The following is a 24,594-nucleotide window of genomic DNA, read 5'->3' as shown; positions in this document are numbered from 1 at the left end:
GAATTTGAAGGGATCCCTAGTTGAAGTCAGAATTATAAAAAATAATTATACATTTTTTTTCTCTTTTTTTAAATATTTCCCAAATGATGTTTAACAGAGCAAAGAAATTTTCACAGTATGTCTGATAATATTTTTTTCTTCTGGAGAAAGTCTTATTTGTTATATTTCGGCTAGAATAAAAGCAGTTTTAAATTTTTTAAACACCATTTTAAGGACAAAATTATTAGCCTCTTTAAGCTATATATTTTTTTCAATAGTCCACAGAACAAACCATTATTATACAATAACTTGCCTAATTACCCTAACCTGCCTAGTTAACCTGATTAACCTAGTTAAGCCTTTAAATGTCACTTTAAGCTGTATAGAAGTGTTTTGAAAAATATCTAGTCAAATGTTATTTACTGTCATCATGGCAAAGATAAAATAAATCAGTTATTAGAGATGAGTTATTAAAACTATTATGTTTAGAAATGTGTTAAAGAAATCTGCTCTCCATTAAATAGAAAACGGGGACAAAAATAAACAGGGGGGCTAATAATTCTGACTTCAAACAAACTCTAAATAATAATAATAAAATAATAATTAAATAGACAACTTTACATCAGTATGCAGTGTATTATTGAGTTATATCTTTGATAATGGTGCATTTAAGTCTTGCGTTGCGTGCACTGTGATGCATAGTATCAATAGCGTCTGTCTACTGTGAGAAATGCAGCTGATTGTGTTTAGCTGCGTGATTACAGTGATGACAGTCTGAGCCTCATGTACACATAACACAGCTGCACGTCTGTCTGAATGGATATATCCACTGGTAGATTGCATTTATTCTGTGCTGAGTCAGACTTCGTGTAGTGATGAATATGACTTTGGATTTTCTGTTACCATATTCTGTATTACTGTCAAGACTTTCTTTATCCAGTGTCGTTGGCATTAGGTTTTTTTTCTACTGTTCTACTCTATATATATATATATATATATATATATATATATATATATATATATATATATATATAATTTTTTTTTTTTTTTTTTTTTTCCCAGCAAGGACACATACAATTGAAAAAAGTGGCAGTGAAGACATTTCTAAAATTACCATAAGGTTACCTTCCAAATAAATCCTGTTCTTTTAATCTCATTCATTCATTTATTTTCCTTCAGCTTAGTCCCTTTATTAATTAGGGGTCACCAAAGCAGAATGAACCGCTAACTTATTCAGAGTATGTTTTACACAGCGGATGCCCATACTCATACTCATACACACTCATTCACACACAAACACTAGTGCCAATTTACTTTATTCAATTCCCCTATAGCGCATGTGTTTGGACTGTGGGGTAAACCGGAGCACCCAGAGAAAGCCAACGCCAACACAGGGAGAACATGCAAACTCCACACAGAAATGCCAACTGACCCAGCCAAGACTCGAACCAGTGACCTTCTTGCTGTAAGGCAACCGTGCTAACCACTGAGCCACCGTGTTGCCACTCTTTTCAACTCATCATTGATGATGATCAGATGACCTTATTTCTAATATGATTTCTGTCTGCTTGTGTGATGAAATGAAAATAAAAACAAATCAAATTTTCATTTGTGTTTCAGGAATGAATTACAGTTTTATAAATGTCCTAATAGAAACACACTGTTTTTCAAATAGTAATAATATTTCACTACACTAATTTTTTTCTCTGCATTTTTAATCCCCAAAGACTCCCAAAAACATTAAAAATAAACTCAACATTATAAAAAATGCTGGGTTGTTGCAACCCAACTTTGGGTCAAATATGGGCAAACCCAAATGTAGGGTTAAAAAGGGTCACACACACACACACACACAAAAAAAGAAAATTCCCTAAGATGAGTTTGTCCTTATTAGACCCAATGTTATGTTATAATAACCCAGTATTTTTTAAAGATGTCAGCTTTCAATCTAAAACATGCTGCGTTGTTGTAACACAATGTTGGGACAAATATGACAAACCCAAAAAATTGTCCATTTTTGACTGAACATTGTGTTAACTATGGGGGGAAATGTAAATGAGTTGTTTTTCATATTTTGTGATTCATGTTTTTATTTTAAAAATGTTCCCCTTTATTTTTGCTTGTGAATTGCATTATGGGATATTGATATTTTCTCCAACAACCTTTAAACTTGAAAAGATGGAAAAGGTGCCTTTTTGATTTTTAATAGTTTCAATTTTTATTGTCTGGGTTGGTGTTGTATATTACGCTACAAAAACCTTGTAATAAACCGCCAATACATTTTCTGTTATTTTACATACTTATTTCTCTATATATTATTTCTTATACATTATATTTTTCTAAACTTCTAAAACAACAATCACTTCATTAACCTGTAGAGTTGAATTTTCAACATCAGAAGTCGACAGAGCGGAGATCAACATCCCTTAATGCAATTCACAACTGTAAATAAACAGAAAGCACTTATAAAATGCGGAAACTGTACTTAGCAGATATCATTTACACTGTACCATAACGCTATATATGTGTTGAAGTAATATATCCAAACAGCAGCGTAAATTATGTTTGTGATTTACCAAAAATAAGCAGTACGGAAATAACTCCTATTAAAATCTGTCTGTTTTCTTTCAGCATCCATGTTTACCAGTCATCAGACAACATCAGAAACCGGAAGAACAGTATGAAGATGCAACACTCGGCTTCAGTCCTTTGTATCCTGTAAGCAGACTCTCTCCTCTATGATCAATACACTTTCAGCATGGAGACTCAGTGATTTTTTATTATTATTGTTATTATTATTATATTGTTATTATTATTATTGTTATTCCCAGGTATCTTGACAATAAAGTGTTTGTGTCTCTGGCAAACGGAGAGGTTATTGTGTATCAGCGGGAGGCAGGTAAGCTCACAATCATTCCATTACAGCTGATATGACTGACAAAAATATTATTATTCAAATTAGTTTTTTAAAATATTTTCTAGGTGATGTTTAACAGAGATATTTTTAATACATTTTTAAACATAATAGTAAGGGATTTACAAATATAACATTTTTGACTGATACCGATAACTTGCCGATATACTAATAAGTTAGCCGATTTTACTAATGTTTCTGCATGATTGCAAGCACAAACATTAAACAGCTGATTTTATTTTAAAACCTTACCTTCAGAAAAGTTTGAACGGATCTCTGAACATTATTAATCAACTATTCTTTTTTGTGGCTAACTTTCTGTTATGTAAATAAAATATAGAGCTTAACAAAAAAAAAAAGCATCAATAAAGCAAACAAATCACATTAACAAAATCAAAACACCAGTACAATAATTGTAACTGGCATGAGAAGTGGTTCAATCAGCGGAAATAATACATAATTTATCGGCTTAAGCTTTCAGCCTAATTTTGTTATCAAACCAATAATGATGACATTAAGAATATAATTTATCAGCCTATATCAATATGACCACAAGGGGTGTGAACCTACACTGGTCTCACAATTCGGTTTAGTTATGATTATCATGCCATCGATTAGTTCAATTCGATATCTTGGTGCATCGACGATGCTTTCCATACACAATTTTATATTTTACTTAGCAACACAATAAATCTTGTTTTAAATTTCAGAATTTATAAATATATGTACAGTTGAAGTCAGAATTATTAGCCCCCCTGTATTATTAGCACCCCTGTTTATTTTTTTCCCCAATTTCTGTTTAATGGAGGGAAGATTGTTTCAGCACATTTCTAAGCATAATAGTTTTAAAAACTCATTTCTATTAACTGATTTATTTTATCTTTGCCATGATGAAAGTAAATAACATTTGACTAGATATTTTTCAAGACACTTCTATACAGCTTAAAGTGACATTTAAAGGCTTAACTAGGTTAATTAGGTTAACTAGGCAGGTTAGGGTAATTAGGTAAGTTATTGTATAATAATGGTTTGTTCTACAGACTATTGAAAAAAAAAATTTGCTTAAAGGGGCTAATAATTTTATCCCAAAAATGGTTTTTAAATTAAGAACTGCTTTTAATCTAGCCAAAAAAAAAAAAGATTTTTCAGAAGAAAAAATATTATCAGACTTACTGTGAATATTTCCTAGCTCTGTTAAACATCATATGGGAAATATTTAAAAAATAAAATAAAATCAAAAGGAGGCTAATAATTCTGACTTCGACTGTATATGTTATTTGTAATACAATTTTGTCCTTTAATACAAGCAGTGAACTGTACCTTTAATTTGACCTGCTCAAAGAAAACACTCTTTCTAGATGTATCTAACAAAACTAAACTACATGCACAGAACAACAAGAGCATTTATAGCAAATTAAGAAATATAAATATGATCCCACTTGCTTTTTGAGCGATGTTAATCGAGTTCTTCAACACCTATGATTGATCAATTGCGATTGGCTTGAACGGCCAGCACTGCTTCAGCAAACAGTGACACGGACACTGTTGATAACGGCTGGACTGCGACGCGGTGGAGAAAACTAGCTGTGCGGACACGCTTGTGTCTGGATCCACATGTAATGCTATTGTTGTAAGAGCCGAAAGAGGAGATAAAACACCTCACGAACATGCCAGCACGTCAAAGTGGTCACAGAGAGCGAGAGAGAGAGGGAGTGTACAGCTCTCTTTTTTTCTAGCTGAGTTCTGATGTACTTCCCTTTCAGTAAAGACTCACAAGTTGGAGCGTTTTAATTACTTGCGGTCTCCTCCTTTATGAAGCTACTGCCATATGATGCATATGTAATAAATGACGTCAGTACATAAGAACTGGTTATGATTATTACTGAACCGATACCGAATTGTTCGCATCTGCATTGGGGACCATCGAAGAAATAATTCGTTTTGACACCCTTAATGATCACCAGTGTATTGCATCCCTAAAAATATTGTTAATAATTAGTTTTTAATTATATTTTGCCAGGATAACAGTACAGAATATTTTATTTACTTATTTTTTGCAAGATGTTTGTATTCAGCAATTTAAAGGATTAACTAGATTAATTAGGTTAACTAGGCAAGTTAGGTTAATCAAGCAAGTCATTGGACAACAGGGATTTGTTTTGTAGCCAATCTGAAAAACTGTTTAATAAGGGGGATAATACAATTTACCTAAGCAGTTTAAAAAAAATCTAATTTTTTTAGGCAAACACAAAAAAATGAGACTTTCTCCAAAATAAAATACACTGTAATAGGAAACAGTGTGAAAAAATGTCTTGCTCTGTTAAACAGCACTTGAGAAATGTTTGAAAAAAGAATAAAAATTTCTCTAATATTTAAGTCTTTATCTGTGCATGTGTTTTTTCTGTGTCATAGGGAGTTTCTGGGATCCTCAGAGCTCTCAGACTCTGTGTCTCGGGTCTCCAAGCGGACCTGTGACTAAAATGGTTCCTGTGGCGGGAAAACTGTGGTGTGGCTGTCAGAACCGCATCCTTATCATCAACACCAGCACTTTAACACAAGAGGTTAGACACTAATGACAACAATTTGCTGTAAAAGATGATTCTATTTAGTAAAAGCTGATATTATTATATTTAGCTGATATTATTAAGTTACGGATTAAGTACATCTGGGAGGTTGTATCACAGAATAAAGCCTGATAGTTTTACTGGCTGCCCATCGTGAAGCAGAGCATTGTTGTATAAAACTAAAACTTATTCTGCAAATCAGCTGTTCCTACTGCTTATTACATCTGCTTGCCACAAAACATATAGATTTTACATAAAACATTGTTCTGAAATGTAATAGTTTATTAATTATTTAATTAAACACAACGCTGACAGAAACAAAAACAGCTGATGGAGAATACACTAACCTATGCATTATTCAGACACAAGATGGCACCAAACAGTCAAAAATGGAAAGCAGACAGAAACAAAAACAGCTGATGGAGTATACAATAACCTGTGCATTATTCAGTCACAAGATGGCACCAAACAGTCAAAAAAAACACAAAGCTGACAGAAACTAAAACAGCTGATGGAGTATACACTAACTTGTGCATTATTCAGACACAAGATGGCACCAAACAGTCAAAAACACAAAGCGGACAGAAACGAAAACAGCCGATGGAGTATACACTAACCTGTGCATTATTCAGTCACAATATGGCACCAAACAGTCAAAAAACACAAAGCTGACAAAAACTAAAACAGCTGATGGAGTATACACTAACCTGTGCATTATTCAGTCACAAGATGGCGGCAAACAGTCAAAAAACACAAAGCTGACAAAAACTAAAACAGCTGATGGAGTATACAATAACCTGTGCATTATTCAGACACAAGATGGCACCAAACAGTCAAAAAAAACACAAAGCTGACATAAATGAAAACAGCCAATGGAGTATACACTAACCTGTGCATTATTCAGACACAATATGGCGCCAAACAGTCAAAAACACAAAGCTGACAGAAACTAAAAGAGCTGATGGAGTATACACTAACCTGCACATTATTGTCACATATGGCACCAAACAGTCAAAAAACACAAAGCTGACAGAAACAAAACGATTATTCATTCATTAAGATGGCACCAAATAGTCAGAAACAATAGTGTTACAGACAAGCAGATACACATGATTGTCGATATAAGTATATATGCATTTGAACGTCTTCACTGACGGTCAAGGTGCTTCAAAGTACCCTGATGATCCTGTGTTGTTGAGCCATTATCTGGGAATAACTTATCTTGGAATGTCTTAACTGACCAATCAGAATCGAGTATTCTAGTCAGCCGTGTAATAACATAAATGACATTTATAAAAAAAAGATGATTATATCCAGTGTTTATTTAAGTGAATAGTTTAAAAATATATATTAAGTAAATAGATGTGTTTGTGTTGTCCAGCACTGGTTTCAGGTGGGTCAGGACAGCGGGCGCTGCGTGACCAGTATGGTGTGTTTTGGTAAAGGTGTCTGGATCGCTCTGCAGGGCAGCGCTCAGGTGCGTCTCTATCACTCCTCCACATACGAGAGTCTCACTGAGGTCGACGTCGCTCCAGCCGTTCACAAGATGCTGGCAGGTACTGTATACTGACGTTTTATTTATAAAGATGCCAGAATATTAATATAACGGTACAACAATTAGAATATTAATCGATGCTATTATCAGTATATTTTAATTCTTTGCGGTGAACTGTCCTTTTAACACGGTTTCAAATGTGAATTGTTGTGCTATTAGTGACCTTTAGGTTAATAATAAACTCATATGTCGCTGTGTGACTTGCTCTGCTAGGCTCTGATGCTATTATACGTCAGCACAAGGCGGCGTGTTTGCGGATCACAGCTCTTCTGGCCTGTAAGGATCTGCTGTGGATCGGCACCAGTGCAGGGGTGGTGTTGACTCTGGTGGTCCCGCCGGTGTCCTCCAGCACAGGATCTGGATCTCTGCGTGTCCCGCTGATCCCCATGGGCTCTGCTCACGGACACACTGGACATGTGCGCTTTCTGACCTGCATCGAGCTGCCAGAGGGATTCGACGTGTCTTTTCCTCCGCCAGCAGAGTCAGGTGCGCTACTCAATAAATAAACACGACATGCTGATTACATGTGCATTGCAGAAATGGGTCCCATTTTATAGTAAGTTGCCTTAATAATTATGTGATTGCATTTAAATTATTACTCTTCCTGCAAGGGTTGGAAAATTAAACTGAAACGCATGGTTTTACACCACAATAGTTCATTAGTATGATGTACAGCATCCATTTGCGGTCGATACAGCATTAGTTTGTCTTGGGAATGACAGATACCAGTCCTGCACAGGATTTTAAAACATTCTTCTTGCAGAATAGTGTTCAGGTCACTCTGTGATGCTGGTAGAGCAAAACCTTTCCGGACTCGCTCCTCACAAACACCCCAAAGTGGCTCAATAATATTTGGATCGGGTGATGGTGCAGGCCATGTTCATCAAACCACTCTGTCACCAGTCTTGCTGCGTGTATTGCTGTGTGTACGCCACTGCTATCAGAATACAACTTTTGAATCACTGGGTGCACATTTTTTGAGTGCATAGTTGTATTATGGTAATGCTTTTATTGAATTCATACAATAGTTCCCATAGATATAGTGCTTAACGAATATGAAAACACCCCTTACAAATCTCTCATTTAAATTAATATTTTCTATAGCAGTGGTTCTCAAACTTTTTCATCAAGTACTACGTCAGAAAAGATCTGTGTCTCCAAGTACCACCATAATGACCAGTATTGAAATACAGTAGCGTAGTTGGCCCGATGAAGCAGCTACAGCACTGCACAGTTTAAAAACGAGCCAGATTAATTCCTATTATTAACAATATTTATTGTCAGCCACTTTAAACATTATAAATAGTTTGAACGTTAACACTGTACTGTGCTTATGTGTAAAAAACAAACAAACAAATAAAAATAAAGCGTCAACGTTAAAATTAAAATATGCTTTTAAAAGTTAAAAATGATATGCCCCGTGTGCCTTGAAGGATGAAAAGGGCTAAACATAATTATGACAATGCAATATTTTTAAAATTCCTCTGAGACATTAGCTGCTACGTATCGACAGACAACACACATGGTTAAAAAGTGGTTCGCTTTGTTTACATTAAAGATAAAGAAAAAAAGTTGAATCTATGACTATTTAAGAAGATATTTTAGATGATACTAGTGTTTATTTTTATTGTTAATTTATAATATTTATAAAATGTATTATTTTTATTTTATTATTATTATTATTATTATTATTATTTATTTTATTTTATATTCACCTAAATATTTTATTTTTACCTAAAGGTTTATATTTACCTAAAGTCATGTGATGTACAGTTGAAGTCAGTATTATTAGCCCTTCTGAATAGAGGTCTGCATTCCCGAATAAATTTACAAATAAATAGCGGGAGCGGTCGGTAACGGGTTTAATTTGGGACAGGAGCGGGCTGTCTAGCAATATCGCGGATATTGCTATGCGAATGAGAGAGAGCTTTGTCTGTGTGTGTGCTTGGTGCTGTGTGTGTGTTTATACAGACAGCTTGACTGTATAGCTGGGTGATTTTCGGTTTTGTTCTCCCCCGCTCTTTAGCGGGATCGGGCGCGGCGGGTAGAAAATGGGGCGGGTCGGGCAGCGGGACAACATATTCTTAATATAAGCGGGAGCGGTCGGGTTTGGGCTAAAACCTGGCGGGTGCGGGCGGGAGCGGGATTCAAAATTTAGTCCCGCGCAGATCTCTACTTCTGAATTATTAGCCCCCTTGTATATTTGTTTCCCCACTTTCTGTTTAACGAGATGTTTTCAACACATTTCTAAACATAATAGTTTTAATAGCTCATCTCTAATAACTGATTGTTTTTATCTTTGCCATGATGACAGTAAATAATATTTGACTAGACATTTTATCAACCATATGTGTGTGTTAATATTGTAGCATCACAGAACAGCTCAGACAGCGGCACGGGAGGCCTACAGAGGCGAGATTCAGCCAGACGACGCGCCTCCACCCTCCTCCCCACCAAATCCAACCTGCTGGTCATCAGCGGCGGCGATGGCTATGAAGACTTCAGACTGACCAATAGCAGCGAGACGGTGGGGCGGGACGACAGCACCAACCACCTATTGCTGTGGCGTGTCTAACAAAAGCCCCGCCTCCTCTACGTACAAGCTGCTGGACACGCCCATGCACTTCACCCCAAAACCCCGCCCCCTTTCTGTTCTCTGGTGATGCGCTTGTAAGACGTCGACAAATTACGTTACGTTGTGTATTTCGTAAATGGTGTAAAATATTGATCGCGCTTTGCAATGTGATGTTTCCTGTGGGCGCTTTTGATATCGTGTACGTTTGGAAAAGCGGAGGAAAGAGAAAAGAATTGATCGAGAGACGGTTCAAATTTACATTAATGTAAATTTACGTAATATAAATGGGTTTAAATGCTGAAGCAGGGAGGATTGTGGGTAATGGATGTTAAAGACGGGGGTTTTTTTTCATCGTAGAGGTCAGTCCGCACACTATATGGTCAACTACTGGTCTAGAAAGACTGTGATTTCATTGGAGAATGAAGTTTTTGTTTTTGTTAAAGCTCTCTATTTGTGCCGAGAGTTATTCTTACGTAACCAATGTGCAATATAAGGCTAGAGTACCTACAAAACCGCTATATCACTCACAAACACACACACTTTAACACTCCAATAATCAACAAACTCACCGTCAGAGTTATTACACATTATCACTTTATTCTTTCGGTTATCGAATCATGTTTATGTATAAAAAAAAGATTACGTCTTCACTATGTTATGTACCGCAATGACATTCCATATATAGGTATTGTGACAAAAGAAATCGTTTTGTACAGTATTTATGTTTTTCATTTTTAGTTACGTCTTTTTTTTACATAGCACTTAATTTATAAATAAAGCGTAGTCTGGCGGGGCTTGTTTTTTTTCTGCTGAAAGGTTTTGACATTGGGTAGGGTTGCATTCGTGAGATTATTCAAAGATTATAGCTTGATGAAACATCCAGGTTATATTTCATTCTTAAAATCAAAATAAACTAACATTTAAAATAGTTTTGCATTAAGATCTGCATTATTTTTAACACAATTAAGCAGATTTCCCTCTAATAATGGCGTACTTTGAAATAGGGTTGACATGATACTGGAATTTGATACTAATCGATACTGAAATTTTAAAAACGTTTATTTCACGCTAACATTTGAGTGTGTTCTTAAACAGCGCTGATTTTCCATTGTGTTGCCATGCTCAACAGAAATGACTATGATTGGCCGTGAAGGTCATCAGTTTACCGAACTCACCGCTGTTTACTGAGTGTAACAACAGATACAGGGACACTGGAGCATTTTAAAGCCGTGATTCATAGACAAAAGTGATTTAAAGTGATTTATAGACAAACCAGCTGATCTATGTATCTGTGTTTACACTCAGTAAACAGCGGTGAGTTCGGTGAACTGATGACCCCTTCACAGCCAATCATAGTCATTTCTGTTGAGCACATAAACATAATGGTGAATCATTGCTGTTTAAGTTCAACAGCGCTCACATATTAGGAGGAAATGGACATTTTTCAAACTTTAGTATTGATTGGTATTACATTGCAATGTTGTGACAATTAAACTTTGAAATGGAGCTGAAGGCTAATTATTTTTGAAAAAAATATGCTTTCCTATTACATTTGATTGACCCTTAAATATAGTTCCCTCATTTTAATCTCATTAGATTAAATGAATCTAATTTGATTTATAATGTAATGCAAGTTTCATTCTTTCCAGGCAGCTATATAAAATTGAATACAAATTACAAATATATATATATATATTAAAAAAAAAAAAAATATATATATATATATATATATATATATATATATATATATATATATATATTTTTTTTTTTTTTTTTTTTTTTTTTTTTTTTTTTTAAATTTATTTTTTTTTTTTTTAATATATATAAACTTGGCAAGTCTAATTTGGGGAAACTGTGGTGTGTTGCTGTGAGAATAATGTTTAAAAAAATATGGATAATTTTTTTTATTATTATTTTAAGGTGAAAATAATGGGTTATTTCACCCTAAAAATCTAAATATATAAAAATGTAGTGGTAAAATAACAAACAATCTCACTTACATCATGTACTTCATGTTCGTTATTTCCAGGTAAATTTAATCACATCAGCTCTTTTTTTTTAAATCACTTCACTGCATTTTCATTCTTCCCTGAACTAAAAAAAGCATATATTTTATAAAAAAAATAACCTTTTCAGAATGAAATATAACCTGGACATATTCCTTTACAGCCGGTCTGTCCAAACCCGGTCCTGGAAGTCCGGTGTCCTGCATAGTTTGGCTCCAACTTCCTTCAGCACACATGCCTGGAAGTTTTAGTGTACCTAGAAAGAGCTTGATTAGCTGGTTCAGGTGTGTCTAATTGGGTTAGAACTAAAATATGCAGGACACCAGCCTTCCAAGACCGAGTTAGTGCACCCCTGCTTTACATTAGGTGTCAAAGTCAATTCCTGGAGGGTCGCAGCTCTGCACAGTTTTGCTCTAGCCCTAATCAAACACAGCTGATCCAAATAATCGAGATTCTCTTAAACACCTTGATTGGTTGCATCAGCTGTGTTTGATAAGGGTTGAAGCAAAGCTGTGCAGAGCTGCTGCCCTCCAGGAGTTGACTTTGACACCTATGTTTTACATCATGGGTGCCCAAACTCAATCCTAGAGGGCCGGTGTCCTGCAATTTTAGTTCCGACCCCAGTCAGACACACCTGGGCTAGCTAGTCAAGCTCTTACTAGGCTTTCCAGAAACATCCTTGCAGGTGTGTTGAGGCAAGTTGGAGCTAAACTATGCAGGACACCGGCCCTCCAGAACCGGGTTTGGACACCCCTGCTTTACAGGTTGTTATTTCAATGATTGTTTTCATGGCCATGATAATTCAGGAAAGGGAACTGCGTTGCTTCTTAAATGATGATCCTGCATCGATTTGACCAACAGAGTTAGATATATTCTGATGTTTATGAGTGTGTGTTTATAGGTGATGACGTACAGAATGAAGTCAGACGGGTTTCAGCCCTTCATCTGCATTATAAACTACTAAACCGCTCTGCCTGTGAAGACTTACTGTTCAGTGAGCTATTCCAGCTGCCTTTTGTCTGTCTGGAAAGAAGTGAATCAGTCACAAAAACACACCCAATGACCTGAAGGATGTGATGTCAGAGCTATGAAAGCGTGACTTCTTATGAACAGGAGAATCATATTTTCATAAACCATTAGTTCGCTTTTTAATCGAGATATCTAAATCAGCCAGTGATGATTGTGGAGTCTTACTGTTGTAAGCCCTTTCTAGTGAAAGACAGCATCGATGTTTATTGTAAATATTTTGGTATATATTGCCTTTCTCTGTACATAGTGCTCTCACGGTCCACGATTGTTCATATGAATCTAATGGCATATTTTTATAAGTATTTTGTCTGTTGTTATTTTCTTCATTTGGCACGTGCCGCCTCATTTAAATTAAATCTATTACAGTATTTTAAAAGAAGAAGAGAAGCCACTCTGCGGGTCCTGTAACAGTCCTCGTGCTTATTTCACACCGTTTGTCCTATTTTGTCACTGTGGGTTTCTTTGTAATTAAACATTTCACCGATGCCAGAACCCAATAGGCTTCGCTTCGTCATTTACAAACACGTTCACACACGATCGCTCTCAAATGAGTCACTCGGGGGCAGGAAGTTCATTAGAAACCAAACAAGACACCGCTTAGGTTTCAGTACACAGCAAACTCACATGAAGGAATATGGAGGAGCAGGAGTGCTGGTTAGAAATAAATTCAAGAATCAAAATATCAATTTAATAATTGAATTAATTAAATAAATAAGTGGCTCAGTGGTTAGCACTGTCGTCTCACAGCAAGAGGCATTTCTGTGTGGAGTTTGCATGTTCTGTCCGTGTTGGCGTGGGTTTTCTTCAGTTTCCCCCACAGTTCAAGCACATGCACTATCGGTGAATTGGATTAACTTAATTGTCTATAGTGATATTAGTGTGTGGGTGTTTCCCAGTACTGGGTTGCGGCTGGAAGAGCATTCGCTGCGTAAAATATTTGCTGGAATAGTTGGCGGTTCATTCCGCTGTGGAAACCCCTGATAAATAAGGAACTAAGCGCAAGGGAAATGAATGAAATAGACAATTTTATAACTTTTTAATTTCTATTTTAAAACGCTGATTAATAAAACAATAAAAAAACACCTATTAATAAATCGTTTTAGATTAAATATTAGAAATTATAGAACTTATAACACATTTATTTATACATTTAAAGGTAATTTTTTAATGCATTATTATATTGCTTTATTTAAAAAGACAATTTAAATATCTATTTTTATTTGTCCATTAATTCATTCTCATGTCGGCTTAGTCCCTTTATTAATCTGGGGTCGCCGGAGCGGAATGAACCGCCAACTTATCTAGCATATGTTTTTACACAACGGATGCCCTTCCAGCCGCAGCCCATCAATGGGAAACACCCACACACTCTCATTCACACACACACACACACACACACTACGGTAAATTTTAGCATACCCAATTCACCTGTACAACTTGTTGGGGAAACCGGAGCACCCGGAGGAAACCCATGCAAACACGGGGAGAACATGCGAACTCCACACAGAAATACCAGCTGACCCAGCTGAGGCTTGAACCAGCGACCTTCTTGCTGTGAGGTGAACGTGCTACCCACTGTGCCACCGCGTCGCCTATTTGTCCATTATTTGTTCATTTAAATTGTGATTTATTTAGATAAAATTTTGTGCTTCAATTATTAAAATGATAACTTGATTCTTCGTTTTATTTCTAACTGGCACTCTTGGTCCTCCATGAAATAATACTATAGCTATATTATAGTAAATAAATACTGTAATTTGTGAATTTTCTTGAATCATATACTCGTGAAGAAATTGGATTAATCTGCTGTGGTAATTCTATAGTTGCTGTGGTAACACAACAACAAATATACTAATATAAACAAATGACTTTGAGGTACACCTGTCCAACTGGTTGTTCATGCAAAATTCTAATCAGCCAATCACATGGGAGTAACTCAATTTATTTAGGCATGTAGACATGGTCAAGACGATCTGCTGCAGATCAAATTGAGCATCAGAATGGGGAAGAAAGATGATTTAAGTGACTTTGAACGTGGCATGGTTGTTGCTGCCAGACGGGCTGGTCTGAGTATTTCAGAACCTGCTGATCTACAGGGATTTTCACGCACAACCATCTCTAAGGTTTACAGAGAATGTTTCAAAAAAGAGAACACATCCAGTGAGTGGCAGTTCTGTTTGCACAAATGCCTTGTTGATGTCAGAGGAGAATGGCCAGATTGGTTCCAGCTAACAGAAAGGCAGCAGCAACTCGAATAGCCACTCGCTACAAGCGAGGTCTGCAGAAGAGCATCTCTGAACACACAACACGTCCAACCTTGAGGCGGATGGGCTACAGCAGCAGAAGACCACACCGGGTGCCGCTCCTGTCAGCTAAGAACAGGAAACTGAGGCTACAATTCACACAGGTTCACCAAAACTGGACAATAGCAGATTGGAGAAACATTGCCTGCTCTGATGAGTCTCGATATCTGCTGTGACATTTGGATGGTCGGGTCAGAATTTGGCGTCAACAAATTTAAAGCATGGATCCATCCTGCCTTGTATCAATGGTTCAGGCTGGTTGTGGTGGTGTAATGGTGTGGGCGATATTTTCTTGGCACACTTTGGGCCCATTAGTACCAATTAAGCATCATGTCAACGCCTAAGCCTACCTGAGTATTGTTTCTGACCATGTCCATCCCTTTATGACCACAGTGTACACATCTTCTGATGGCTACTTCCAACCGGATAACGTGCCATATCATAAAGCCTGAATAATATCAGACTGGTTTCTTAAACACGACGAGTTCACTGTACTCACTGTCACCAAAACTCAATCCAAGAGCACCTTTGGGATGTGGTGGAACGGGAGATTCACATCATGGATGTGCAGCCGACAAATCTGCTGCAACTGTGTGATGCTATCATGTCAATATGGAGCAAAATCTCTGAGGAATATTTCCAGTACCTTGTTGAATCTATGCCACAAAGGATTAAGTCAGTTCTGAAGGCAAAAGAGGATCCAACCCGCTACTAGTAAGGTGTACCTAATAAAGTGGCCGGTGAGTGTAATTAGACCTTTTTGTTATTATACAATAATGATTATTATTTAATACAGATTTTTACATTCTACAAACGCAGAGGAAAATAAAAATTAATAATACTCTGAATTGTCTGACTAAAGTTTAATCATTTTTACACTGTAAAATAAATAAATAAACAAGCAAAAACTTAACAATGTAGCAGTATTAATGTTTTATCACTTCAGGAAATGCACAGTGTGAGTCTGCAATCTTGTGTTCCTATTCATTTTGAAACCTCAATAGCTAGGCTACTATAGTAGAATTGACCTGCTAGGGTAATTACTATGGTAATACAACAACTAGTATAAACAAGTTACCCAAACTACATTTTCACAGTTTTACTGCAGTAAGCACGCTAAACTCTTTTTTTTTTTACAGTTTGTCTATGCTGTACCACTCAATAACAATAACTTACAGTAGCCTTTGGTTCAAAAAAGCAGTGGTATTTACTATAAACCATTATAGTAATTTTTATTTGGGTTGTAACGTCGACATTTAGTGTTTTGCCAAAAGAGAAACTGCGACCAAACGTGACGATACTACGACATTACATGAGCACAGAGTAATAGCCAAGCCTGTGTCGTGGAAAAGTGTGTTTCTAGTGAGGTAAATGTCCCAGATGTGTATTACAGGTGTAGGAAACTCCAGACAGAAACACCCTGTTCCTGGAATGTCCAGAACTGTCTCTAATTAGCATATTAATCGATCCCTATAGCTAGCATCGGGAATCCATTAGCACCTTGTGACAATTGCTCGTTGAACCCAGGTTTAACAGAGATTATGGGTTACAGTAGTGATGAACCGCACCTGTAACAGCTATTAGTTGGGGAAAAACGTCATACAGAAGTCCTGTGAAACACTATTGGAAATATGAGAGAAACGTTTAGTAGGGAAGGGATACAGCTGCGACTACTTGTTGGGTGTGCTCACATCAATAAGCGAATACTTGAAGGCACTTCGATATAGGCTAACATTGTGATACTGCACAATAATTACTATTTGTACGTTATTGTTATGGTTTGGTTTAGGGTTGAGTAAGGGCAGGTGTTAATAAAACACAATGCAATGGGTATTTTAACAAATAATGTAAAATTCATCCTATAGTTAATGAATCATTTGCTTTAATGTAGCCTATGACAGGCACAATTATCGCTAATAACAAGTGTTTAGATTCTAATTCTGCCAAAATTGAGACTTCTATATAAAATAAAGTCAAATAATCAATTTTCTTACACTTTAAAAATGTCATAACAACGAAACAATATAGAGCAAAGATAACAACATGTAGTTTATAAAATAAGTAGTTCAGTTATTTACTCATTCATTTATTTTCTTTCAGCTTAGTCTTTTATTTATCAGGGGTCATCCAGCATATGTTTTGCCCAGTGGATGCCCTTGCAGCCACAAACTCTGGGAAAGTGTCCAGTCCAGTCTTCATTGTGGTCCTAAGGGAATTGTTCGAATTTGTTTATTTATTTTTGTCTAAATGGTGATATATACAGTACTGTGCAAAAGTTTTGGTCCCCCAACAGTTTTGGTGTTTTATCAAAGTTTTCATGACCTTCCCGATATTAAACTGGTCTCTGCATTAAGATATATACAGATAAAAAAAAGAAATATCCACACAAAATTAAGAACAAAAACGCTGATTTCAGAATAAAAATGAGCTCCTGCTAGCAAAACTACAGTATATTAAGGTCTGGACACTGTGGAGGCCATTCCATGATTGATTTAGTTTTATATATATATATATATATATATATATATATATATTTATATATATATATATATATATATATATATATATATATATATATATATATATATATATATATATCATATAATTTTATAATCAATATAATTATCTTTAAATGTCGTTACTTTTCAGGTGAAGAGCGAGAGATTATTATACTATATTATAAATAAAAATAATCATATTAAAATGACAAATCTAAACGCATTTTGCACAGTACTGTATGTTTTTTCAGTATTCTCAGTGAATAAAATGCTTGATTTATAAAAAAACTGATTTATTTATTTTTGTATAAATGGTGATATATACAGTCCTATACAAAAGTTTTGGTCCCCCAACAGGGTTGGTGTTTTATTAAAGTTTTAATGATCTTCCAGATATTAGACTGTTCTCTGCATTAGGATATAAACAGATAGAAAAAAATATGCACACAAAACTAGGAGAACCAAAACACTGTTTTTAGAATTAAAAAGTAATACTATAGTAAATTAGGGTCTGGACACTGTGCAGGCCATTCCATGACAGTTGTAGTTGTTTTTTTTGTCTATAAATATCTTATACTTTTATAATCAATGTAATTATCTTTAAATGTCATTACTTTTCAGGTGAAGATCGAGAAATTAATATACTGTATTAAAAATAAATATAAATAGTTATATTAAAATGACAAATGCAAACACATTTTGCACAGCACTGTATGCTTTTTCAGCATTCTCGCAGGATAAAGTACTTGGTTTGTAAGGAATTTTCTCAATTTATTTTTATTTTTTGATAAAAATAATTATAATCACAGTACAGTACTGTGCAAAAGTCTTGGTCCCCCAACAGTTTTGGTGTTTTATCAAAGTCTTAATGATCTTCCAGATATTAGACTGGTCTCTGCATTAAGATATAAACAGATAGAAAAGACATATGCACATAAAATTAAGAAAAACAAAACACTGATTTCAGAATCAAATGGCTCCTGCTAGCAAAACTACAGTATTTTAAGGTCTGGACACTGTGGAGGCCATTCCATGATTGATTAAGTTTTATATATATATATATATATATATATATATATATATATATATATATATATATATATATATATATATATATATATATATATCATATAATTTTATAATCAATATAATTATCTTTAAATGTAGTTACTTTTCAGATCAAGAGCGAGAGATTATTATACTATATTATAAATAAAAATAATCATATTTAAATGACAAATGTAAACGCATTTTGCACAGTACTGTATACTTTTTCAGCTTTTTCAGACGATAAAATGCTTGATTTATAAAAAAAAACTGATTTATTTATTTTTGTGTAAATGGTGATGTATACAGTACTGTGCAAAAGTTTTGTCCCCCAACCGTTTTGATGTTTATCAAAGTTTTAATGATCTTCCAGATATTAGACTGGTCTCTGCATTAAGATATAAAAAGATAGAAAATAAATATGCACACAAAATTAAGAAAAACAAAACACTGATTTTAGAATAAAATGGCTATTGCTAGCAATACAGTATATTAAGGTCTGGACACTGTGCAGGCCATTCCATGACTATTTTAGTTTTGTTTGTTTTTTTTTTGTTTGTTTTTTTGTCTATAAATATCATATACTTTTATAATCAATATAATTATCTTTAAATGTCGTTACTTTTCAGGTGAAGAGCTAGAGATTATTATACTGTATTATAAATAAATATAAATAACCATAATAAAATGACAAATCTAAACACATTGCACAGCATTTTCAGAGGATAAAGTGCTCTATTTATAATAAACTGCTTTTTAAACAAGTTTTAGTTTCTTTTCGAATCAAAAGTCTTACTAATGCAGCTGTAGTGTAAACAGTGCTACATGTATATGCTCTGAATCACTCATATAAACTGAATGAAATACACAAGACTGATTCACATCAACTCACAGGGAACGAGTTGTGTGAGGGCACAATGAAAGCTTTATGTGATCACGCAATGAACATTCATGGCCTGATCCTGCAGTTCATGCTTTGTGTGAGAGATCTGGTTTTATTCTGACGCACTATTCAGTGTAGCTGGCGTAAAGGGAGCCTACAAGATATCTCTATCGGGTTGCAGGAGCTACCGTTTCATTAAACATTTAAAGACAACATTGGTAGGTTTCTATAGAAGGGGTGGCACGTGGCTCAGCGGTTAGCACTGTCGCCTCACAGCAAGAAGGTCGCTGCTTTGAGTCTTGTCTGGGTCAATTGTCATTTCTGTGTGGAGTTTGCATGTTCTCCCGGTGTTGGTGTGGGTTTCCTATGGGTGCTCCGGTTTCCCCCACAGTCCAAAAACATGTGGTGTACGTGAATTGGATAAACTAAATTGGCTGGGCATCCGCTGCATGAAACATATGCTGGATTAATTGGCGGTTCATTCTGCTGTGGCGACCCCTGATAAATAAGGGACTAAGCCGAAGGAAAATGTATGAATGAATGACAAATAAAACACAAATTACTTAAGCATGGAAGGGTTTCATGGCCAAAAACAAGATGTGAAATTTAATTGGGAACTATTTGTCTGTAATTTGTTGCAGTGCATCAACATGCACAACAACCAATGAAACTGCTGTATTTTAAACTATATTTGCATATGTGGAATGATGACAGATTTGGATATATGTATAAAAACATCAGAAAACATGTTTTTTTTTATGAAGGATAACAAATATTCCCAATTCAACAAGAAAATTGAGATGTTTCTTTGTGATTGCTTTTAATGTATATTTTTATTTATTTAAATAATTTATTATAATTTATTTATTTTAAATTATGATGCAGACATATTTTGGAAGTAATTTCTAGCTCTGATGGATGTGCTTTTCTGTTAGATGACTTAAAGGGATAGTTTAGGCTTAACAATAACACCCGATTCACACGGGGCTTCAGCGTCAAAGCTTCCCATTCACTTTGAATGGGTGACGTCAGGCGTTGCTGAACTGCATTGTGGATCCGTCGGCGCCGCTTCAGAGGCATTGCTCGCTGCAGAAGTTGGGACTAGCTCAACTTTTATTTTGACGGAAGCGTCAGCCAATAAGATCGCTGTATGCAAATACACCAGCTAGACAGTGGCCTATTGCTGACTGAATTTCATTGGCTGACGCTTCTATGACGATTGCTTCAGCCCCAACTTCAGACACGCCTTAAGTCAAGCGTTGACGCTGAAGCCCCGTGTGAATGGGGCGTAAGGACTGCTTGATGGCCCGGGGCCAGCGTGGAAGATGTTCGGGACAGTAGAGAGAATTGTTACTGGCACGATCAGGCCAGTGCTGCCTGCAACTATTTGTCAATTGCATGCAAACAGTCTTAAAATCTATAAACAATTTGTGCTTTTAAGTCTTTGAATGCTACCTTTTTTGTGAAGACGTAAACACCATATTGCTTTTTGGTTCCTTTTATCTGATTGGATGTTGTGAGCACGTTTTTTTTTTCCACAATTTTGTTTAAACCAGTACAGTGAAGAGACTGTAACATGACAGCAACATCAAATTATGAGACTGAAAGAAAACGTCTGTTTTTAATGTTGTGGAAACAGACATTTCAGCCTGATCTCACGAGAAAATTTAAGTATTTTACGTTTTGCCAGTTTAGTGTCTAATTCATACGAATTTGTACGAGTTCAGTCGTACGAAATTGTCAATTTTAAAAAGGAGGCGTGGCACCTAACCCCACCCCTAAACCCAACTGTCATTGGGGGATGAGCAAGTCGTACTAAATTGTACGAATTCGATCGGACGAATTCATACGAATTAGACACTAATTCAAAAAGTTACGAATTGCCGTGAGATTGTGTTGGACATTTACATGGGTACAACACAACGAAAAAATGAAGTGATGTTTTGCATAGTTTTCCGTCACTTTTAAGTCAGCCACCTTTTGTTTTGCAATAAAATCCCTGCACATTTTCCACACTGCTGTATTTTACTGCTAAATGTTTTAACATTTTTTAAATATTTAAATTCTAGATTCACAGACATTATTTTTGACACATTATTTAAAATATGTGGCTAAGAAATTGCTATTTTCTATTTATTTATTTATTTTGGCAGGGCAAGTAAAAATCTGAACCGCTGGTCAAATCGGGCCAGTAGAAAATGTCGTCAGCGTTGAACCCTGTTCTGTCATCATTTACTCACGATTTACTTATCACAAACTTTTATGAGTTTCTTTCTTTAGTTGAACACAAACAAAGACATTTTGAACAAAGCTGGAGACCTGCCTTCCATTTGTTTTCCCTACTTTGGAAGACAATGGTTACAGGTTTTCAGCTAGCTTTAAAATAACTTCTCTTATGTTCAGCAAAATAAAGAAACTCATAAAGGTTTGGAACCATCTGAGGATGAGTAAATAGAGTACATTTTCATTTTGAGTGAACTATCCCTTTAAGACAGAGGTGCTCAACCATGTTCCTGGAGATCAACCTTCCTGCAGATTTCAGGTGCAACTCTTATCAAACACACCTGTCTGTAATTACCCAGTGCCGTTCAGGTACTAATTATATGGTTCAGGTGTGTTTGATCAGGGTTGGAGCTGAACTCTGTAGGAAGGTAGATCTCCAGGAACAGGGTTGAGCACCCCTGCTTTAAGAGGTTAAAAAAATTAAATTTTTTGTTTGGAAATTATTAGCCATTGATTTTCATAGTAGGAAAATACACTATGGAAGTCAATGGTTACAGGTTTCCAACATTCTTCGAAACATATTATTTTGTGTCTAATAAGAAAAAGAAACTCAAACAGGTTTGGAAAATGATGACAGATTTTTCCTTTTTGTGTGAACTGTCCCTTTAAGTGCTTCAGAAGATGACATTTTGAGGAGTGTCAGATACTGGTAGCCATTGATTTTCATAGTAGGAAAAAATACACTATGGAAGTCAATGGTTACAGGTTTCCAAAATTCTACAAAACATATTCTTTTGTGTCCAATAAGAAAAAGAAACTGAAATAGTTTTGGAAAAGGGTGACAGAGTTTTCCGTTTCGAGTGAACTGTCCCTTTAAGTGGTTCAAACAATAACATTTTGTGGAATGTTGGAAATCCCTCTCCATTGATTTTCAATTTATATAGTATGAATATACCAGGTAAGTGAATGGTTACAGATTTCCAACATTCTTTAAAATATATTAATTTGTGTTTAATAAGAAAAAGAAACTCTGTTTTGGAGAATGATGTCAGATTTTTCCTTTTTGAGTGAACTATACCTTTAAGTGGTTTAGAAGATGACATTTTGAGGAATGTTGGAAATTGGTATCCATTGTTTTTCAATATATAAACACACCATGGAAATCAGTGGTTACAAGCTTACAACTTTCTTCAAAATATATTATTTTGTGTCCAATAGGAAAAGGAAACTGAAACAGTTTTGAAAAAGGAGACATAATTTTCATTTTTGGGTGAACCATCCCTTTAAGTGGTTTAAATGATCATATTTTGAGAAATGTTGGAAACCGGTTGCCATTGTTTTTCATTGTAGGAAAAAATACACAATGGAACTCAGCGGTTACAGGTTTCCAACATTCTTCAAAACATATTATTCTTTGTCCAATAAGAAAAAGAGACTCAAACAGGTTTGGAAAAAAGAGGACAGAAATTTCCTTTTTGGGTGAACCACCCCTATAAGTGGTACAGAAAAGAAGCCATTTTGAGAAATGTTGGAAATTGATATCCGTTGATTTTCAGTATATGAATACACCATGGAAGTCCATGGTTACAGGTTTCCAACATTCTTCAAAATATCTTCTTTTGTGTCCAATAAGAAAAAGAAATTCAAGCAGGTTTGGAAAAAGATGACAGATTTTTCATTTTGGGTGAACTGTCCCTTAAAGTGGATCAAACAATGACAGTTTGAGGAATGTTGGAAATGGGTATGCATTGATTTTCAATATATAAATGCACCACGGAAGTCAATGGTTACAAGTTTCCAACATTCTTCAAAATATATTATTTTGTGTCTAATAAAACTCAAACAGTTTTGGAAAACGATGACCGAATTTTCATTTTTGAGTGAACTGCCCCTTCAAATGTCCCAGAAGATGACATTTTGAGGAATGTTGGAAACAGACATAGACTATCCTTTTAACAGAGCTTTAAATCCCATGTTGCAGATACAAATAAGGCACACACTAAAAAAAACATCATAAACTCTTCAGACTAATGTGCAATCACACTTCATATTGTCATTGCAGACTTTACTATTAAGATCTTTATGATAAGTTATGATGATAAGGTAATACTTTTACTATCTGGTTTTTTGAGTTCTTTTAAGAGTGAAATCAAAATCTGCAATGCTGAATTTGCCAGTTTTTTGCCGCAGAGTTTAGTTCACGACAGAGCCTGAGCAGAGAGAGAGAGAGAGAGGGAGATTCAGCTGGAATTACAAGATTGTGTTCAAATGGCCTGCAGCATGTGCTCATGAAGGAATGCTATGTACACACGCGAAACCAAAAGAGTAGAGCATGCAGATAATATTTAGATATTTTTTTTTTATTTACTTTTTTTTATATCTGTTTAACAACTAACAAAAAAAGCATTATTTACTGCATTATTTACCTTTCGAAACATGCTTGACCTCATTTTAAGAAGTGTTTTCTCCGTACTAACTTTACTAACTGAACTTATGAAGTCAGATCACCTCAGCTGCACACAACGAATCACATTACTTATTAGCATTATGTACTTCATGTAAGTAAATTACACTTTTTAATTTTAATAAAAATATATGTTTTTAAACATTTAGTCATGCATATACAGTTGAAGTCAGAATTATTAGCCCCCCTGAATTATTAGCCCTCCTGTTTATTTATTGCTCTAATTTCTGTTTAATTTTTTTAAACACATTTCTAAACATAATAATATTAATAACTCATATCTTAAGACTGATTTATTTTATCTTTGCCATGATGACAGTAAATAATATTTGACCAGACATTCTTCAAGAGGGAAAGTGGGGAAAATCGTAACATTTTTACTTCTGGCACTTTTGGCAATACTGCACAGAAACCATAGGCCCAGCGATCATAATTCTATAGTCCATAATATGCCCATTACTTTGATCCTTATTTGACCAAATAAAAAAGTGTTACTTTGGGCCCCGGTCTCCCCTATATAAGAGGATTTCCTGTATTGTTTTAAATTGCCCTGA

General features: G+C 35.3%; 1 protein-coding gene and 1 long non-coding RNA gene across 10 annotated transcripts in view; one reads left to right on the top strand and one right to left on the bottom strand.

Annotated features, from left to right (window-relative positions):
* The window catches only part of arhgef17 (Rho guanine nucleotide exchange factor (GEF) 17), a 163,164-nt gene extending 150,050 nt beyond the window's left edge, over positions 1 to 13,114 (top strand). For 2 of the 9 annotated variants that reach the window (XR_012394155.1, XR_012394158.1), the window contains 7 exons: positions 2,611 to 2,697; positions 2,811 to 2,878; positions 5,306 to 5,454; positions 6,839 to 7,013; positions 7,226 to 7,498; positions 9,382 to 10,395; positions 12,114 to 13,114. Coding sequence is in view for 3 of the 9 variants with exons in the window: in XM_073930159.1 (XP_073786260.1) it covers positions 2,611 to 2,697; positions 2,811 to 2,878; positions 5,306 to 5,454; positions 6,839 to 7,013; positions 7,226 to 7,498; positions 9,382 to 9,555; positions 12,313 to 12,428 (1,042 nt within the window). In the remaining 6 variants the exon portion in view is untranslated. Of the gene's footprint in view, positions 1 to 2,610; positions 2,698 to 2,810; positions 2,879 to 5,305; positions 5,455 to 6,838; positions 7,014 to 7,225; positions 7,499 to 9,381; positions 11,262 to 12,113 lie in introns of those variants that run through there. The other 7 variants (XM_073930160.1, XM_003200414.7, XR_012394160.1 and 4 more) reach the window with 6 other exon arrangements.
* The window catches only part of LOC141378793 (uncharacterized), a 359,890-nt gene that overhangs the window by 110,415 nt on the left and 224,881 nt on the right, over positions 1 to 24,594 (bottom strand). Inside the window, exon 3 of the long non-coding RNA XR_012394172.1 lies at positions 1,394 to 1,442. This is a non-coding gene — a long non-coding RNA (uncharacterized lncRNA). The remainder of the gene's footprint in view (positions 1 to 1,393; positions 1,443 to 24,594) is intronic.

Source organism: Danio rerio, chromosome 18, assembly GCF_049306965.1.
Source record: "Danio rerio strain Tuebingen ecotype United States chromosome 18, GRCz12tu, whole genome shotgun sequence".
Taxonomy (NCBI): Eukaryota; Metazoa; Chordata; class Actinopteri; order Cypriniformes; family Danionidae; genus Danio; species Danio rerio.
This window is presented reverse-complemented; position numbering and strand designations above follow the sequence as displayed.